Genomic DNA, 18,365 nt, shown 5'->3' with positions numbered 1-18,365 from the left:
ACTCTGCCTTTTTAAGTACGTCTTCCTTACGGAGCCTCGCGATCCTCTTAGGATGCTGAGCGACCCCTAGGATCTGAAGTATGAAGGGTTGCAACCCATACCACAGGACCTCATCAAAACCTCTAATCTAGGCGCTTCTCAAGAAAAGAATTTGACCACCCGCCAAATCAACCAGGATGCGAAAGGCTTCTTAGCCTTCCAGACAACCCAAAAACAACAATAAAAACATTTCCAGAGAAAGATTAAAAAGGTTATGGAATTAGGGGAATGTAGTGGTTGAGCCCTCACCCACTACTGCACTCGCTGCTACGAATGGTCCCAGAGTGTAGCAGTTCTCGTAAAGAGACTGGACATCCTTAAGATAAAAAGACGCGAACACTGACTTGCTTCTCCAATAGGTTGCGTCCATTATACTTCGCAGAGATCTATTTTGTTTAAAGGCCACTGAAGTTGCGACAGCTCTAACTTCATGTGTCCTTACCTTCAGCAAAGCTTGGTCTTCTTCACTCAGATGTGAATGAGATTCTCGTATTAACAGTCTGATAAAATGGGATAAAGCATTCTTTGACATAGGCAAAGATGGTTTCTTAACTGAACACCATAAAGCTTCTGACTGTCCTCGTAAAGGTTTAGTTCGTCTTAAATAGAACTTAAGAGCTCTCACAGGGCATAAGACTCTTTCTAGTTCATTTCCAACCATATTTGATAGGCTTGGAATATCGAACGATTTCGGCCAAGGACGAGAAGGTAGCTCGTTTTTGGCTAGAAAACCAAGTTGTAAAGAACATGTAGCCGTTTCAGATGAAAATCCGATGTTCCTGCTGAAGGCGTGAATCTCACTGACTCTTTTAGCTGTGGCTAAGCAAACCAGGAAAAGAGTCTTTAAAGTGAGATCTTTAAAGGAGGCTGATTGTAGCGGCTCGAACCTTTCTGACATGAGGAATCTTAGTACCACGTCTAAATTCCAACCAGGTGTAGCCAAACGACGCTCCTTCGTGGTCTCAAAAGACTTAAGGAGGTCCTGTAGATCTTTGTTGTTGGAAAGATCTAAGCCTCTGTGACGGAAGACTGATGCCAACATGCTTCTGTAACCCTTGATAGTGGGAGCTGAAAGAGATCTTTCTTTCCTCAGGTATAAAAGGAAGTCAGCTATTTGAGTTACAGAGGTACTGGTCGAGGATACCGATACTGACTTGCACCAGTTTCGGAAGACTTCCCACTTCGATTGGTAGACACTAAGGGTGGATGTCCTCCTTGCTCTAGCAATCGCCCTGGCTGCCTCCTTCGAAAAGCCTCTAGCTCTCGAGAGTCTTTCGATAGTCTGAAGGCAGTCAGACGAATAGCGTGGAGGCCTTGGTGTACCTTCTTTACGTGTGGCTGACGTAGAAGGTCCACCCTTAGAGGAAGCGTTCTGGGAACGTCCACTAGCCATCGAAGTACCTCGGTGAACCATTCTCTCGCGGGCCAGAGGGGAGCAACTAACGTCAACCTTGTCCCTTCGTGAGAGGCGAACTTCTGCAGTACCTTGTTGACAATCTTGAACGGGGGGAATGCATATAGGTCTAGATGCGACCAATCTAGGAGAAAGGCATCTATATGAACTGCTGCTGGGTCCGGGATTGGTGAGCAATATATTGGGAGCCTCTTGGTCATCGAGGTTGCGAAGAGATCTATGGTTGGCTGGCCCCATGTGGCCCAAAGTCTCTTGCACACATCCTTGTGAAGGGTCCATTCTGTTGGAATGATTTGTCCCTTTCGACTGAGGCAATCTGCCATGACATTCAAGCTGCCTTGGATGAACCTCGTTACTAGCGAAATGTTTAGACCTTTTGACCAGGTGAGGAGGTCCCTTGCGATCTCGTACAACGTCATAGAGTGGGTCCCTCCTTGCTTGGAGATGTACGCCAAAGCCGTGGTGTTGTCCGAGTTCGCCTCCACCACTTTGCCTTGAAGGAGAGACTTGAAGCTTTTCAAGGCCAGATGAACTGCCAGTAGCTCCTTGCAGTTGATATGCATTGTCCTTTGACTCGAGTTCCAAGTTCCCGAGCATTCCCGACCGTCTAATGTCGCGCCCCAGCCTGTGTCCGATGCGTCCGAGAAGAGAACGTGGTTGGGAGTCTGAACAGCCAGGGGCAGACCCTCTCTGAGGCTGATACTGTCCTTCCACCAAGTCAGGCAAGACTTCATCTTCTCGGAAATGGGGATTGAGACCGCTTCTAGCGTCTTGTCCTTTTTCCAGTAAACAGCTAGGTGATATTAAAGAGGACGGAGGTGTAGTCTTCCTAACGATACGAACTGTTCCAGGGATGATAGTGTCCCTATCAGACTCATCCACTGCCTGACTGAACACCGTTCCTTCTTCAGCATGTTCTGGATGCATAACTGGGCTTGGCTCGTTCTGGGGGCCGACGGAAAAGCCCGAAAAGCTAGACTGTGAATCTCCATCCCTAAATACACAATAGTTTGGGATGGGACCACTTGAGACTTTTCCATATTGACAAGGAGACCCAATTCCTTGGTCAGATCTAGAGTCCACTTTAGATCCTTCAGACAGCGACGACTGGAAGAAGCTCTTAGAAGCCAGTCGTCCAAATAGAGGGAGGCTCGGATGTCCGCTAAATGAAGGAATTTGGCTACATTCCTCATCAGCCTCGTAAACACAAGAGGAGCTGTGCTTAGGCCAAAGCACAGGGCTTGAAACTGGTAGACAACCTTTTCGTAAACAAATCTCAGAAAAGGTTGGGAGTCTGGGTGGATGGGGACGTGGAAGTATGCGTCCCTTAGGTCTAAAGAGACCATCCAGTCTTCCCTTCTGACCGCTGCTAGAACGGACTTTGTGGTCTCCATGGAGAACGTCTGCTTTGTGACAAAGACATTCAGCGCACTGACGTCTAGCACCGGCCTCCACCCTCCTGTCTTCTTTGCCACTAAGAAGAGACGGTTGTAGAAGCCCGGGGTTTGATGGTCCAGGACTTTGACTACCGCTCCCTTTTCTTGTAAGAGAGACACCTCCTGTTTCAATGCTCGTCTCTTGTCTTCCTCTCTGTACCTGGGAGAGAGATCGAAGGGAGACGTTGCTAGAGGGGGTTTTCGTACAAACGGGATCTTGTACCCCTCTCTGAGCAACTTCACAGATTGTGCATCTGCGCCTCTCTTCTCCCAGGTCTGCCAGAAGTTCTTGAGTCTGGCTCCCACTGCTGTCTGAAGAAGTTGGCAGTCAGACTCTGCCTTTAAAGGACTTAGTTCCTTTCTTCTTTCCACGTCTCCCTTCGGCACGAGCACCTCCTCTGCTGGAGGCTCTGCCACGAAAGGGCGGAATAAATCGGGACGCTGGAGTGTCCATCCTTGGTCTAGCTGACAAGGAAGGCAAAGGGGTGGCTTTGCGAGCAGAGGACGCAACCAGGTCATGAGTGTCCTTCTGTATCAAAGAAGCAGCAATCTCCTTAATCAAGTCCTCTGGAAAGAGGCACTTAGAAAGAGGAGCAAACAGAAGTTCGGATCTTTGACAAGGTGTCACTCCAGCTGACAGGAAAGAGCAAAGGTTCTCACGCTTCTTGAGGACTCCGGATACGAACGATGCAGCAAGCTCACTAGACCCGTCACATATGGCCTTGTCCATGCAGGACATGAGGAGCAAGGAAGTTTCCTTCTCTGACGGAGAGATCTTCCTGCTTAAAGCTCCCAGACACCAGTCTAAAAAGTTGAAGACCTCAAAGGCTCTAAATAACCCTTTCAAAAGGTGGTCTAGGTCCGAAGATGACCAACATATTTTCGAGCGTCTCATGGCTAGCCTGCGGGGAGAGTCTACCAGACTTGAGAAGTCGCCCTGGGCAGAGGCAGGAACTCCCAAGCCGAGAACTTCTCCCGTGGCATACCAGACGCTCGATTTAGAAGAGAGTTTAGCAGGGGGAAACATAAAGGCTGTCTTCCCTAGACTCTTTTTGGACTGCATCCAATCTCCTATCACTCGTAAAGCTCTCTTGGACGAGCGTGCAAGGACGAGTCTAGTAAAGGCAGGCGAGGATGACGGCATACCTAATACAAACTCTGACGGAGGAGAGCGCGGAGCCACAGACACAAACTGGTCCGGAAACATCTCTTTGAACAGAGCTAGAACTTTTCTAAAGTCCAAAGAGGGTTGCGTGGACTTAGGCTCGTCAAGGTCCGAATGTGGTTCATCAACGTGAGCGGCACCATCATCATCCGAAAGTCCATCATCCGAGTATTGAGGAGGAAGCGGCAATGGAGTAGGTAACGGCTGGTTAGCCGAGTCCGGTCGCACGGGTGCACGCGTGACTGAACCGGACGCAACGTCATGGAACTGTTGCCCAGTCTGTGAGCTGGCAACAACCATAGCAGCGCGGGGACGCACAGCGTCTACTCCAGACTGTCTAGCCTGATGCGGGTGAGCAGTGGCAACCACACTGGGTTGCGGAGGTTGACGCACCGCGTCAAAACAAAACAACTCTGACTGTTGTTGTGTCTCGCGAACGTCAACGGAAGGCTCCGTGCGTCGCCGAACGTCAACATGCGGCTGGCAGGGTACACTGGAACGCATGGGTGGCGGAACTCTCTCAACTGGAGTGCGCAAGAAGGTTGCCTCAGCGTCCACAGGACGCACAACCGAGTGTGTGGTTGGTTGTAGGTAAGAGGCTGGTGCAGCAGCAACCTTCTCCGCACGAAAGTCCTGCATCAGAGACGTTAATTGTGACTGCATGGTCTGCAGCAAAGACCACTTGGGGTCTGCAGGAGCAGGTGCGGCAACAGACGGTGTAACTGTCTGCGGCGGTACCGCTTTGCCTCTCTTAGGAGGTGAGCAGTCATCGGAAGACTGCAGCGAGTCCGAACTGACCCAGTGGCTACAACTGGGCCGTTGGACTTCCGCGGAAGGGACCGACTTGCGCTTAAGCGGTCGTGAGACCTTGGTCCATGGTTTCTTGCGAGAAACCTCTTCCGCAGACGAGGAATAAATGGGCTCACTCGTCTTTGTGTGGGTGGGGCGATCTTGGTTAGATACGCCCGAAACCACGGAGGGAACGTCTGTTCGCTGATTAAAGCCTCTCGAACCCATTGGTCGTACGACATTGCTTCTCCCCTGGACTTGGGAGCTTGCAAGAGGTCCCGGACTAGGAGGACGACAGGCACGAACAGACGAACCCTCAAGCGCAACACTATCCACAACACTATCACTCACTTTATCACTTCCCACTGCACTCTTACACTTCAGCTCCTTGACGTCCGCCATGAGCTGGTTACGGTCACTAGCCAGGGACTCAACTCTCTCACCCAGAGCTTGGATGGCACGCATCATATCAGCCATCGAAGGTTCCTGAGTGCCAGAAGGGGGATTAGGAGCAACCACTACAGGGGAAGGAATAGGTTGTGGGGCATGAGGAGAGGAAAAATCAACAGAACGAGATGAACTTCTCCTGACTCTATCTCTCTCTAGCCTACGTGTATATTTTTGGAATTCGATAAAATCGAATTCCGAAAGCCCAACGCATTCCTCACATCGATCTTCCAATTGACAGGTTTTATCCCGACAATTGGAACAAACGGTGTGAGGATCGATAGAGGCCTTCGGAAGACGCCTTGAACAGTCCCTAGCATTACACTTCCTGAATTTTGGGACTTGAGAAGGGTCAGCCATTTTGAATTGGTCAAAGGGGAATTCAAAAACTATCCAAAGTCATCAACAAATAATCCGATATCAAAAAAAGAATGCAAGGATTTATTGAAGAGAAAGCCTGCACAGCGAAAGCTCAAAACTAGAAAAGTGTACTTCACCAAATAGTTGTGAAAACAAATCCAGTTAGCAACAGCGAATTAGTAGGTCTTGCCGGTAGCACGACAGAGAGAAAATTGAGTTCTTTGTTTACAATGAGTACTGGGTACTTGGACGACAGATGGCGCTGTTGAAGTACACCCCCTACCTGCATAGCGATCGCTGGCGGATTTTTTACGTAGAGTTTTCTGTCGAGCAGCAGAGCTGCAGCTATTATAATCACCGGCTAAGTTAAATATTGAAAAATAGTCATCCACTTAATTGCAAAATGTAGATTTTGGTTCAAAGTTATTTGTGTGCATCTCCTGCTCTCTGCCCAGAAATTATGGTATTCAGCATGTTCTATTTCATTTATGAAAATAAACATGATTTTTAAATATACTTGATTGAATAGGTCTAGTGACCCACCCTCCTCCCCACTGTTGAGATGATGTTTACCTTTGGTGTTTCTGTCCACTTAAATCTGAAGAGTTCTTTACCTTGTTTCTGCACTGCTGTGGCTGTCTGTTTTTTCCAGTAGTTGGGTAGGGTTTTAGTGGAAAATATGAAGGAAGGAGGGTACGAAGGGGGATAAAAGTGTCTTAATTTTACCTACAGTTTGTCCTTTGTACTTCCAGTTCATAGCTTGTTCTATTCAGAGGTGAGAATGGAAATGATAGATTTTAGTTTAAAAATCACATCATAACAAACTTAATTTGTGGATTGAGTTTATAGAATTGACTTTTACTTGTTAATTTATTTTTCTATCATGTATTTACCCTTCCGAAAAATATTTTTTTAATTTTGTCCTGAGTTTTAGGAGCTTTGTACAGTCTTGACAAGACTTGGTCTTGTAATGCTACAATGTTAAAGTTGAAATTCAGTTTTGTTCCTCATGCTAATGTATATAAATACTTTATGTTGTTTAGTGTTATATATTTATTTTTAATGTTTCATAGCAATGCAAGTACTGGTGGCTTAAGCAGATCTGCTGAACAGTTATGTGAAAGACTTGCGGAAACCAGTGATACCTCAAAAGGACGTGGTTCTAATACACTATCTCGTAAGAGCAACAAAAGTGGCGGTACATGGGGCTCAATATCTAGAGTGTTTGCCAGACAAAAGAAACGTGCAGCACTGGATGCCTCTTTATATGATGGTAAGATATTTCATGAATGTTAAGATGTTTTAGAAAAACTGTTCATAAGACCTTTTTGCAATAGTCCATAGTATCCATTTCAGAATTCTTTTTGAGAAATATTAAAGTTTTTTATTGGTTCATTTTTTTGTCATGTTTTGCTATGAAAAGATAAAAATTACTGAGGATAATCTTCAAGTAGAAATCATTAAATGGGTAATATCTTAATTTCACCATAGGAGCATCCAGCTCGGAGGACCTTCCCTCGGCTCTGAATCATGTGGACTCCAAAACTCCCTTAGCTCTTACTAAAACATAAAAAAATACTGTATATTTGTTTAGTTATTAACTTAATTTATTGTTTAATTGCATAGACATACAGTATAGCTTGTCCTCTGATTGTCGTGATAATTAATATAGGTAGACTTGTAAACTGCCTCACTTCAAAACTCATTGGAGACAAATGAGTCGTTCATAGAGAAATATGGGTGATTTTTATAGTAGATATTGTATTGGTATTTTTTATAATGTTACTAATGCACAATTAAATTTTGTTGTCAAATTTACCAATAGTTCAGTGCTCCTGCATCTAGTGTATTCATTGTTTTTCTTCTTCTAAATTTTATTATGATTAGTTTACTAACATATTTTATCGTAATGGTTATTTGTATAGGTGAATGGTACTAACCACAGGAACTCATGTTGTTACAATTAACACTAGGTAACGGGAGTGACAAGCGAGCATCTTGGTCCCCTAGTTCATCATTGTGTGTATCCCCTTTGACGGAGGAGAGTTATTCAGAAAAACTCAGATTACTTGAAGAGGCACAACATATCCCTCTTGAAAGATGGAAGGCGCCAACTGTTCTAGCTTGGTTGGAGGTGACATTAGGCATGCCTCAGTATGGGGCAATGTGTGCTGAGAATGTCCGAAGTGGAAAGGTACTCCAAACTGTTTTGTGAATATCACGGAATTTAGTGGATATGATTAAATATACAAGAAGGAGTAAATGTAGTTGCTTTGCTTTAAAAACAAACAAAAATGAGGGAAGTTTAAAGTTGCTGAAATCTACTTTGTATTATTTCCAGGTACTTTTAGAACTCAATGATTCAGAACTGGAAGCAGGTTTAGGGATTAGTCACCCTATGCATCGCAAAAAACTGCGACTAGCAATAGAAGAACTGAGAGAACCTCGTTTAAGTCGATATCCAAGAATATCAGCTCTGGGACACACTTGGGTATCCTCCGAGTGGCTCCCAGATCTAGGCTTGCCACAGTATTGTGATGCCTTTGCTAATAATCTAGTTGATGGTCGACTCCTAGAGGCACTTACAAAAAAGGAATTAGAAAAACATTTAGGGGTGCATCGCAAATTCCATCAAGCATCCATAATACATGGTGTACATCTTTTAAGAATTGTACGGTTTGATAGACAGGTAAGTCCACTGTCCATACTGATAAACTTATTAGTAGCTTAAGGCATTCCTTCAAATAACCGCTGAAGGAATTTCATGTCAAGTTTAGTTGCAGTACATTTCTTGAGTTTTAATTTTCTTCGAATTAACATTATATTATCAGTCATAGAATGAAGGACTATGTGGTAATTGTTATTTTTATCTTTATTTCCTTTCATAAAGAAATAGTAATCCAGTTATACAGTATAGTCTTGTATTTTTGTGGAGATGAATTTCAATTTCCCTTCAAAGGTTTGCTGATGTTTTATAAGTAAACAACAGTTAAAAAATACTGAAGGTTTTATATGCAACACAGATACTAGCAGAGCGTAGACGGCAAAGTGAGCATGTAGATTGTGATCCAATTGTGTGGACTAATATACGGTGGGTGAAGTGGGCACGGACTATAGACCTTGCAGAATATGCAGATAACCTGAAAGGTGGGAAATGTTTCAATAATGACTTATTTTTTATGAAGTCTTTTATAATGGAATTAAAAACCAATAATTGAATACTGTATTATAGAGATAAAATAGTTTTGTATTTTTTATGCATAAGTTTTGCATAAATTCAATGTACTTGTATTTTTATCTAATTTGAACAGACAGTGGAGTTCATGGTGCCTTGGTGGTACTAGAATCTTCCTTCACATCTGACACAATGGCCACAGCTCTAGGCATTCCTCAGTCTAAAAATATTATTCGTAGACATTTAGCAACTGAACTTGAAAGTTTAGTTAATCCTGCAAGGTATGTTATTCTTCATAATTTTTTCAGTAGATTTTTGGATTAATGGATAATTTTTTGTGCTTTTCTGTTTCTTTAGTTTCATTCCTTTATTTATTTTACTTGCTGCTTTCTTTCAATAATTTTCCGTAAAATATAGAATTAATTTGAATTAATAAGTTTATAGTAAACTATCAGAATTTTGAGTATGGGATCATTACAGCCCATTCATGTTTAAATGCCTTGTTATTGATGAAACAGGTCTCCAGTTGCACTAACATAAGGTACAATAAAAGCTAGGGTACTATTCTACTGGCTTGTGGAAGAATATTTATTTAAAGCTAAGAATATCTATTTAAAGCCTCTCAAAAAAGAAATATCACTACTGATATACTAGGTAGGCATAGGAAATGATTCCAGATTTATTAAGGTAGAAGCTACATTGGCTGTACTTCTTTGCTGACCCAATCTATTTTTGCCACTGACAAGGTGGTTTTAATTAATGGTGACTTGAATAAGCCATGGGCAACTATCAGTCTCCATAGATTTTGCCTCAATATGCATGCTGAAGTCTCGGTTTGGTTGCCATTGGTTTAGGAAAAGGAATTAATCCTGCTGAGGCAATCAAGTTATGCATACATTGTGAAGTGTAATGGATGATAAAATCATTCATCATTCACTTAGATATGCTGTAAGTAGTAGCTAATGTAAAAAAAGATAGCAATGTAATCACCATTATTTCTATGAAGCCTTCCTAATGTTCACCTTTCTTTAGTCCCTGGAAGCTTGGAATGTTAATATTACCCCTTAAAATTAAGAAATTTTGTTTCCTTTCCTTTCAATGGACTGGTGCCTCTTGTAAAGTAATGAGACTTACCAGCATCTAAGAAGAATAACATGCTTTGAGCGTCATATTGGTATTTTGGTCTAGAAGTCGACTTGGGAATTAGTGTGATCCGCAGCTCCAGATGTCAATATTTTTCCATTTTTATACATTGTCTTCTCTGAATTTGTTAGCATTTTCTTTGCCTTGTGGCGAGGAAGTTATATTTTAGAGAGTCTTCTGGGGAGTGCATGAACCTCAGTTCCTCTCTGGGAAGTGTGTTTCATGATCAGATTTAAAGTTCAAAGTGTAAAAGAAGAAGCTAGGCTAATTGTTTATCGAGGGAATAATGATGATAATGCCACTCCTGGGTTTAACTTTGCTACAGCCTAACAAGTTTAGTTTTGATAAAGCTTTTGTATCGCTATATGCTATATCTGACATTAATGATGTTAAGCTACATTTCTGAGCACCATTCTTATTAGTCTGGATTTGTACAAAATAATTCTCCCCTGGCCACCCTTTCTATTGGGCATTTTGCTGCAGGTATTTCATTCCAGACTACATATCCCCTTCTGGGGAGGAAGATTCCTTTGTTGACTGAGTACCAGGTACTAACCAAGTACTTACCAGGCCCTATGATGTTTTGATAGGATGCAGGAGTCTTCTCCCTTGCTCCCTTACAGAACCAGGGAGACCAACATTTTTCAGGGAAGAAAAAGAACTAACCAGTTTGGCTTTGTGGCAACTTCTACAAACTAATAAGCAAATCTCTGTGTTTTAAAAGATAAAAGCTTTGTATAAGCATAGGAGCTAATAAATTTTAAAAGTGAGTTGTATTTTTTCTAGCTATACAAACCCGAGGCTTTTAAAGATAAACTTCCCACTCAACCTTTGGATCTGTTTTAACCTGAAGGTGAAAAGTGAAGTCTTTGACAGGAGGGTAGGCAGGGCTACCTCACCTGCATTCATCACCTGTCATCAAATACCTCATTAACAATTTCAATGGCCGTTCCAGCTCTGATGAAGATATTTTCTTATATTAATGAACTCAGGTCTGCATATCTAGGAAAAATTCAAATGATTCTAAAAAAAAATTTTCTTTGTTTGCTATAGAAAAAACTTAAATACACATATGACTAAGAAGGATCCATCTGAAGGTATAATATGGCCCGTCTTTATCCTTTGGTTATGACTACAAGATTCTTTTTAATGCCATGGTACATAGCAGGCGTTACTGGGTAGCATATACAATTTTTAGACCAGGGACTTTGAGACTTTCTTTGGCAGTTATCTATAAAAACATAATTTTGATAAGAATTTCTAATATCTACGATTGATTGATGCCAATATCATTTGTTATTAATAAAAATTATGAAATTAAATTTAAAACAATGAAAGTAAAGATGTCCCAACAAGTACACTGGTTTGCCTAGTATTGTCATGGCGGCAGATCAATCCCCGCCCGGGACTGTGAGTTTAAGCTGTTTACTGGGAAGGCCACTGATGTGGTTGGCCACCACAGTATGGAATTGGGATTGCCCGGCTGACGTTCTGGTGAGCATCTATCTATTCTGATGAAACTGGAACAGAAACCACCAGATACCCTTAACCTTTTAACCTTTAATAAAAGTTAAACAGCTTTCAGAAGACTTGCTTCTGAAATAAATCTAAAAATACACCGCAAGCATAGTAGGATACATCATGTCCAAGAATCTTGGCTGTGATGAATCTGCCATCCTCACCTTGAACCTCAAACAGATATCAATTTATTAGTGCTAAAAGTAGGGCATTCAGTCAACAAATGTCTCACTGTCTGGGGTACCAAACAATTGTTGTAATAAGGCTGGTGTTGGCCAGTCAGCAGAAACTTGTGTGTTAACCGAGTGTGACCAATACGGAGACAACATAGAGTAGTCTCCCACTTTCGGGGCATTATGCTATACCTCCAAGGAGATATCTTCTTCTTTGTTTACATCCTTTCCCACTTCTATGTGGGGTCGATGTTTCTGGTCAGCTTTCTCCATCTACCTCTGTCCCACACTTCATCACCGTTTAATCCCTTTGATCGAAGGTCATCCTTGATACAGTCCATCCACCTTCGCTTTGGTCTCCCTCTCCTTCTCGTTCCCTGCACCTCTATTTCCATCACTCTCCTCCCAATATACTGTTCTCTCATCATCTCCAACTAAACTATCCCAATGCTGTTGCCAATTATAAAGCAAATTCTTAATACTAGGTAAAAAAATCATTGAAGAGGATGGGATACCTTCTTGGTAGCAACTCGGCTGAAGCATTCTTTACCAGTAAATCTACCTTCTCATTTTCCAGGAACACCTACGTGTGCTGGAACTCGGCAAAATTGAATGGTTATACCTTTCAGCCCAATAATCAAAATTTCAACCTAAAATCTTTAAATAAAAGGTTTACTGAAATTAAAAATTGCTAAAGCCTGTAGAACACTTCTTGTATCATTAAAAATGGTAAGATTGCCTTCTTCTTTTAATGCTATTTTTTAATAGCAGTTAGTATGCCATATAATTCAATAGTAAATATAGATGATACTAGTGGAAGTGCATATCTATAATTGAAAGTATTACTACTTTATATACTCCAAATCCAAATGCCAGCATCAGATTTGGAGCCATCAGTACATATAAAAGTCTATTCCCTATGGTCTTTAACATGTTCCATAAAAAAGTCCCAAGTCAGTCATGTCTTTTTTTTTATCCCAATAAAATATTTACAGAAATTATCTCTGGTAATTTCTGTAGATGGGTTGGTGATATTCTGAATGGAAGAACTCTATTTCTTGCTATATCAAGACTGTTTATTAATTGTTTTACCCAAAAACCATAAGGTTGAGGAGATTTAGGGTGCAACTCAAAATATGTTGAATACCTTAAAAGGTTTGCAGTTTGCAATACTAAAGGATGTGGAAGTCTTTGCAACCTAAACCAATCTCAAACAATAGAAGACTTTCACTAAAGGTCTAAAGGTAATTCTCCAGCGTCAACAAGGAGGCTTGGGATAGGTGAAGTTCTAAAGGCTCCTGTGTCCAATCTGATACCAGTATGGTGTATGGAATTTAAAATTTTTAACTGGCTTGTTGTATGTTTTTACAATTGTTTGAGAAGGCCTAGCCCTTCGGGGTTCTGGCCTATTAACCCGACACCATTCTCCTTTATAAAGAGAGTCGTCAGACTGTCGGCAATGCTGATACTTACGGCTTCGGCGTCTCGACGGCATTCCTTTTCCGGGCCATTTTATAGTGATACATCGCTATGTTATTCATGTGCCCTATACTGCCACACACTTTTTGTTACGACATGATATTTGATACAAATTATCGTCGTTTATTTTGCTGCCGTCTGTACCGACACTGTCGTAATTGGCGGCAGTTCTCGCCCAGTCTTGGGTATGATTATTGTGCCCCTGATTTAAGAATACAGTATCCTTGGAAGTTGACGATGCCGTTACCTATCCGTGCCGTTAATGACGGCATGGATATGATGTTATGATGGCATATGATTTATGAGTATAAACCTCAAGTGCCATAAAGACCTTACTTCTACGACTTGCGAGGTATCTTTATGCTAGTCAGTTTTGGAGTTCTCTTTTGCGAAAGATTCTCATTAACTAGACTTTAGATTTAACTATTATACTGTATTTAGTTAATTATTTCCATCACTTTATTCAGATCCTTTGAGGACGTGGAATGGATTGTCCATCTTACAAGTGGGATTCTATTACGATCCCCCTTGTCAGATTTTGGTTTAAAGAATAGCCTTCAATTTAATCTTTGATTGCTCCAGTTATCGATGCGTCGATATATTTTGTAAGGTAGGCGACTCCATTACATTCCTATTAGCCCTTTCTCTGCAGAGGGAGTAGGATATTTTTTTTGAGGAATATTCTTGTTCCCTCTTTTATCTGAATGATATTCAAATGATAAAAGGGGACAATTTCAGTTGGCATTACTTCTAATCTAACGCCATTATAGGAGTCTGAATATTGTGGCCCCTTTTTCTCTTTCTGATGAAAAATTGTAATTACACACATTTTGGGATTTAATTTCCAATTTTTTTTACTGAAATTTTGAATAATACTAACCCATTCCTTTCAGTGTGGTGATCTAAAGAGACTAAGGTACTCATGGTCGTTTTTCCTCTTTACAGGCGGAATCTTCGAAGAAGATACATTGTTGAGTTCCGATAAGTGCCATGACCGTGAGGTATCCCTGTGGTCATGATACCTCCAGGAGAATGAAGGGTCCACTCTCCTATTGGGGCCCTCAGGACTGCAGTGTGTAAGGACTTACATTATTCTGGATGGATATTGGAGGGTGTTCTTCCACAAAAAGAATGCTGAGCCAAAGGCTCCTTATCTGCCTTCTGCAGCTTGGAAGGATATTCTTTTTCCGAATGCGGTCCCAGACTCGGTTTTGGGGTACGCTCCACCTAGACCCATTTCTACCGTTCAGTTCCATGTAGATAAACTTCCTTGACGTGAACATTTTATCCTCTGTTTCTTCTTTATCTCCGGATAGAGAATCGGCTCTCCTGCCAGTAGTGGATTCGGTTGAACCTCTCCCTCATGTGGATGATTCTTACTTGTCCGAATTGGACGAGGTTAGTGTGACTTCCATGAGAGACTCCTTGCGTTTCGTTGTTTCAACTGCTGTCACTACGATGGCTGCTCTATCAACTGTTACAACTACGCCTTCCTTTTCAGGTACGCTTCCGGTTTCTGCCCCTCCTCCTTCCCCGGTCGAGCCAGGCGAACCAACACTTCCTACATTCTCATCTAACTTGGAAAATAGGTCCCTCTTGGAAAACATGAAGGCCTATATGGAAGGGACCCAGGAATACCAAAGAAGGATGGGTAAAGCCTTACCGGAGGAAATTATTGCTTTGAAATCTCCAGAGGATCCTTCTAAGTCTAAGGTTTTACCTTCTCAGCTTCCCTCTTACACGCAACAGAGCCTGTGGAGGTATCCGGGTCATGCAGTGCTTTCAGAGGGTATTTTTCATATTGGAGAGGGGCTAGGCTCTAATCTGGTTGCTGATCTGGAATTTTATCCAGATATAGAGGCCTACTCCTTTTGCTATGTTAGGTTAGCTGAAGGTGGCCCGTGGGGACGACACTATCCCTAAGAAACGATTCTTCTAGTTCACACCAGAGCGTGGCATCTGGCAGTGAAGGACATAAAGACAGTAGGGTGTATTAGCACACAATTAGGTGCTTTTACTGAAAGGTTGGCCACTTTTATAGCTCCCGACACAATGGTATTTCCCTTTGCTTCAAAAGCCTTTTTGGCTGTGGAAAAGGGCTTCATGGAGGGTAAGTCTCTTCCGGTCTTGGAAGAAGGGAAACCTGTGTCACTCGTTCTTCCCCTTGACACTAAACACTGGTTGAATATTCAGTTTACTTTTGCTGAATGGAAATTAGATAAGGATATAGCCAGCCGGCAGTTAATGAAAGACTGCCGAGATTTCCGGCACACCTACTTAAGGCGGAATTAGAGGCAAGGGAGAGGCTATCAGCTTTGATGTCTCTTCAATGCTTTGTAGAAATGATGATTGGTAATCTGTTGATGCCTCAGTCTTTTTGCTTTTGGCCAAGATGCACATGGCTACTTTTATGAAGGATCTTTTTAATTTTTTTCAGGCTCGAAGAGTCTGCAGGAAGCATGTTTTAGCTTCCGCGATCATTCATCTTGAACCGAAGTGTCTTGTTGATGCCTGTATTTGAGGTAAAGATCTTTTTCCACAGAATTTAGTAAAGAAGATCTTGGATAAAGTGGCAGCAGAACATGAGAGTCTTTTCCGGAGATGGGGAAGATCTCAAAAAAGGGAATTTATTCCTGAGGTTGGCCCTCAACCTAAGAGGGTCCGTACACCAACATACCTTAGGAGGTCCTTCATCTCTGCTTCAAGTAGTGCTTTGCAGAATCTTTTCACTGTTCCTCACCCAGTGACTTCACGGTCCCCAGCATTCAATCCTGGATTTGAACAAGGGACCTCGTCCTTTTGTTTACCCAAGACTGTAAGAGGGGGTAGAGGTCAGTCCAACAGAGGTCATAGGCCAAGGAGTCGGGGTCTCTGAAGTAACGTGAACTAAGGGCACACATCCTCAACCAAGCAATGAGGATACTCCAGTAGGGGGAAGACTGAAATAGTTCAAGGACAGATGGCTGTTCAGTCCTTGACCACAAAGCGTGATTTCCAGCGTTTTGGGCTGGAAATGAGACAAACCCCGACGACCAAAAGATTTTTCCAGAAATCAACACCACATCTGGTACAATATGTGCAGGACCTTTTGGGAAGAGAGTTATCCTTTGCACGAAATCTATGAAGTTTCGAGGTCGTCTATTCTGCGTGGCAAAGAAAGTTTCGATAATTCCTCGAACTATTCTCAACTTGTCCCATCTAATTCTATTCGTTCTTTGCGACAAGTTCTGGAGGCTGACTTTCGCAGATAGGGACCTTACTACCTCGGGGGGTTTACACCGTCTCTGTAGATCTCACCGACGCTTATTGGCATCTTCCGATAGATCGACGCTTCTCCCCCACCTTGATTTCAGATTAGAGAGAAAGGCTTATATATTCAGAGCTATGCCATTCGAGCTTCCTCGGCAAGGGAATGCACGGAAGCAACATATCACATGGCAAGATTCCTCCAGTATCTAGGATTCCAAATAAACTTCCAGAAGTCAAAGCTGAACCCGGATCAAGGGTTCCCGTGGTTAGGGATTCGTTGGAATCTAAAGACTCATGCCCTCTTTATTCCTGCTGCCAAGAGGAAGGAAATAGCCCGGTCAGTTCGGTCTTTCATCTACTTGAGAAAGACCACCAGACGTTGTCAGGAAAGGGTTCTGGGCTCATTTCAGTACGTTTCTATAACGAACCCTCTCCTCAAGGTCAGACTCAAAGATGCAAGCAGGGTTTAGATGAAAGGAGCTTCCACTCCCCGCGATCATCAGAAGACAACCCTGGAGTTGCTTCGACGGCAACTCCGTTGGTGGTCGCATGCCAGGAGTCTTTCCAAGACAGTTCCATTGCACTTTCCTCCTTCTACAGTGTTTCTACCTATGGACGCCTCACTGAACGGTTTGGGGGGGGGGGGTCATGCTCCTCTCAAGAAAGTGCAAGGTCGTTGGTCCTAGAGTTTCAAGCAATTCCATTAAAATATTCTGGAGACCATGGCAGTCTTCTTATCCCTGCAAAGTCTACATTTACAAAACAACATTAATTTCTGTCTTGTATTAGACAGCAGAGTAATAGTTCATTGCATCGACAGGCAAGGGTCAAGAACTCCCCAAATAAACCATGTAGTTGTTACCATTTTTTATTGGGCCAGAAGAAGAGATGATTTCTGTCTGCATCTTGCCTTACAGAATCCGGAATGAGATGGCACTCTCTATCTCGAACACATCCACTAGAGACAGAATGGTCTCTAGATGAATCATTCCCTTTCATGCAGGAGGTAGTCCCAGGTCTTCAAGTGGACCTGTTTGCAACGAGCCTCAACAAGACACTTCCCAATTATGTGGCACCATATGTAGATCTAGAGGTGATAGGCATGGATGTGTTATACATGAATTGGAATCATTGGGAGAAGATTAATGTATTCCTACCCTTCAATCTTCTCTTGAAGGTGTTAGACGAGTTGTGGTCGTTCAGGTGGACAGCAGCCATGGTTGCTCCTCTTTGGTCGACGAGCAACTGGTATCCTTTGGTGACATGATGAACTCCAGGCTGGTACTTCTACCAAGCCCGAGCCTTTCTCGAGAAGTACAGAGGAAAACTGCCTTCGCTTCATCCTAATAACCGAATGCCCTTCATTTCATTATTTTTTCCAATTAGCCCTGGGTAAAAAGATTTCAAATTCAACAGGACAAATTGGGATTTGTGGAAAATTATAGAACTTCCACTACTTTGAATCGGTATGAAACTTCGTGGAAGAATTGGGTTCGATATGTGGAAGATAAAAATCCATCTTCTAAATCTATGGATTTTTGTTTAGGCTTTCTGATCGACTTACATGCGAAAGATTTAGCATCCTCCACAATTGCGTCATGCAAGTCAGCCCTAGCTGGACCCATTTTATATGCTTTTGACATAGATTTTAACTCTGTCCTCTTTGCCATGATTCCAAAAGTTTGCGCCAGGTTGAGACCAGCAGACATGCCGAGGCCGATCTCCTGGTTATTGGATAAAGTTTTATAACTAGCTTCGGAAATTGACGATCAAACAGTGTCTTTCTGAGTTTTATCTCAGAGTGATTTTTCTATTCACTATGGCTTCTGGTGCTCTGATTAATGGAGTTATGGCTCTCTCTAGAGATAAGGGTCACATAGAATTTACAGACAATGGTGAAGTTAATTTATAACCTGATCCTACGTTTTTCGCTAAGATAAGCTACCATCTAAACATTGGGGACCATGAACAGTAGTTC

At 42.4% G+C, this 18,365-nt stretch overlaps 1 protein-coding gene across 1 annotated transcript in view; it reads left to right on the top strand.

Moving 5' to 3' along the window:
• Positions 1 to 18,365, top strand: part of Liprin-gamma (liprin protein kazrin) — a 162,220-nt gene that overhangs the window by 77,654 nt on the left and 66,201 nt on the right. Inside the window, 5 exon segments of the mRNA XM_068346008.1 lie at positions 6,724 to 6,923; positions 7,624 to 7,844; positions 7,992 to 8,339; positions 8,674 to 8,797; positions 8,962 to 9,106. Of these exon segments, the coding sequence (XP_068202109.1) occupies positions 6,724 to 6,923; positions 7,624 to 7,844; positions 7,992 to 8,339; positions 8,674 to 8,797; positions 8,962 to 9,106 (1,038 nt within the window).

Source organism: Palaemon carinicauda, chromosome 22 (genome assembly GCF_036898095.1).
Source record: "Palaemon carinicauda isolate YSFRI2023 chromosome 22, ASM3689809v2, whole genome shotgun sequence".
NCBI classification, from domain to species: domain Eukaryota; kingdom Metazoa; phylum Arthropoda; class Malacostraca; order Decapoda; family Palaemonidae; genus Palaemon; species Palaemon carinicauda.
Note: the sequence above shows the minus strand (reverse complement) of the source record. Positions and strands in the feature narration are given on the sequence as shown.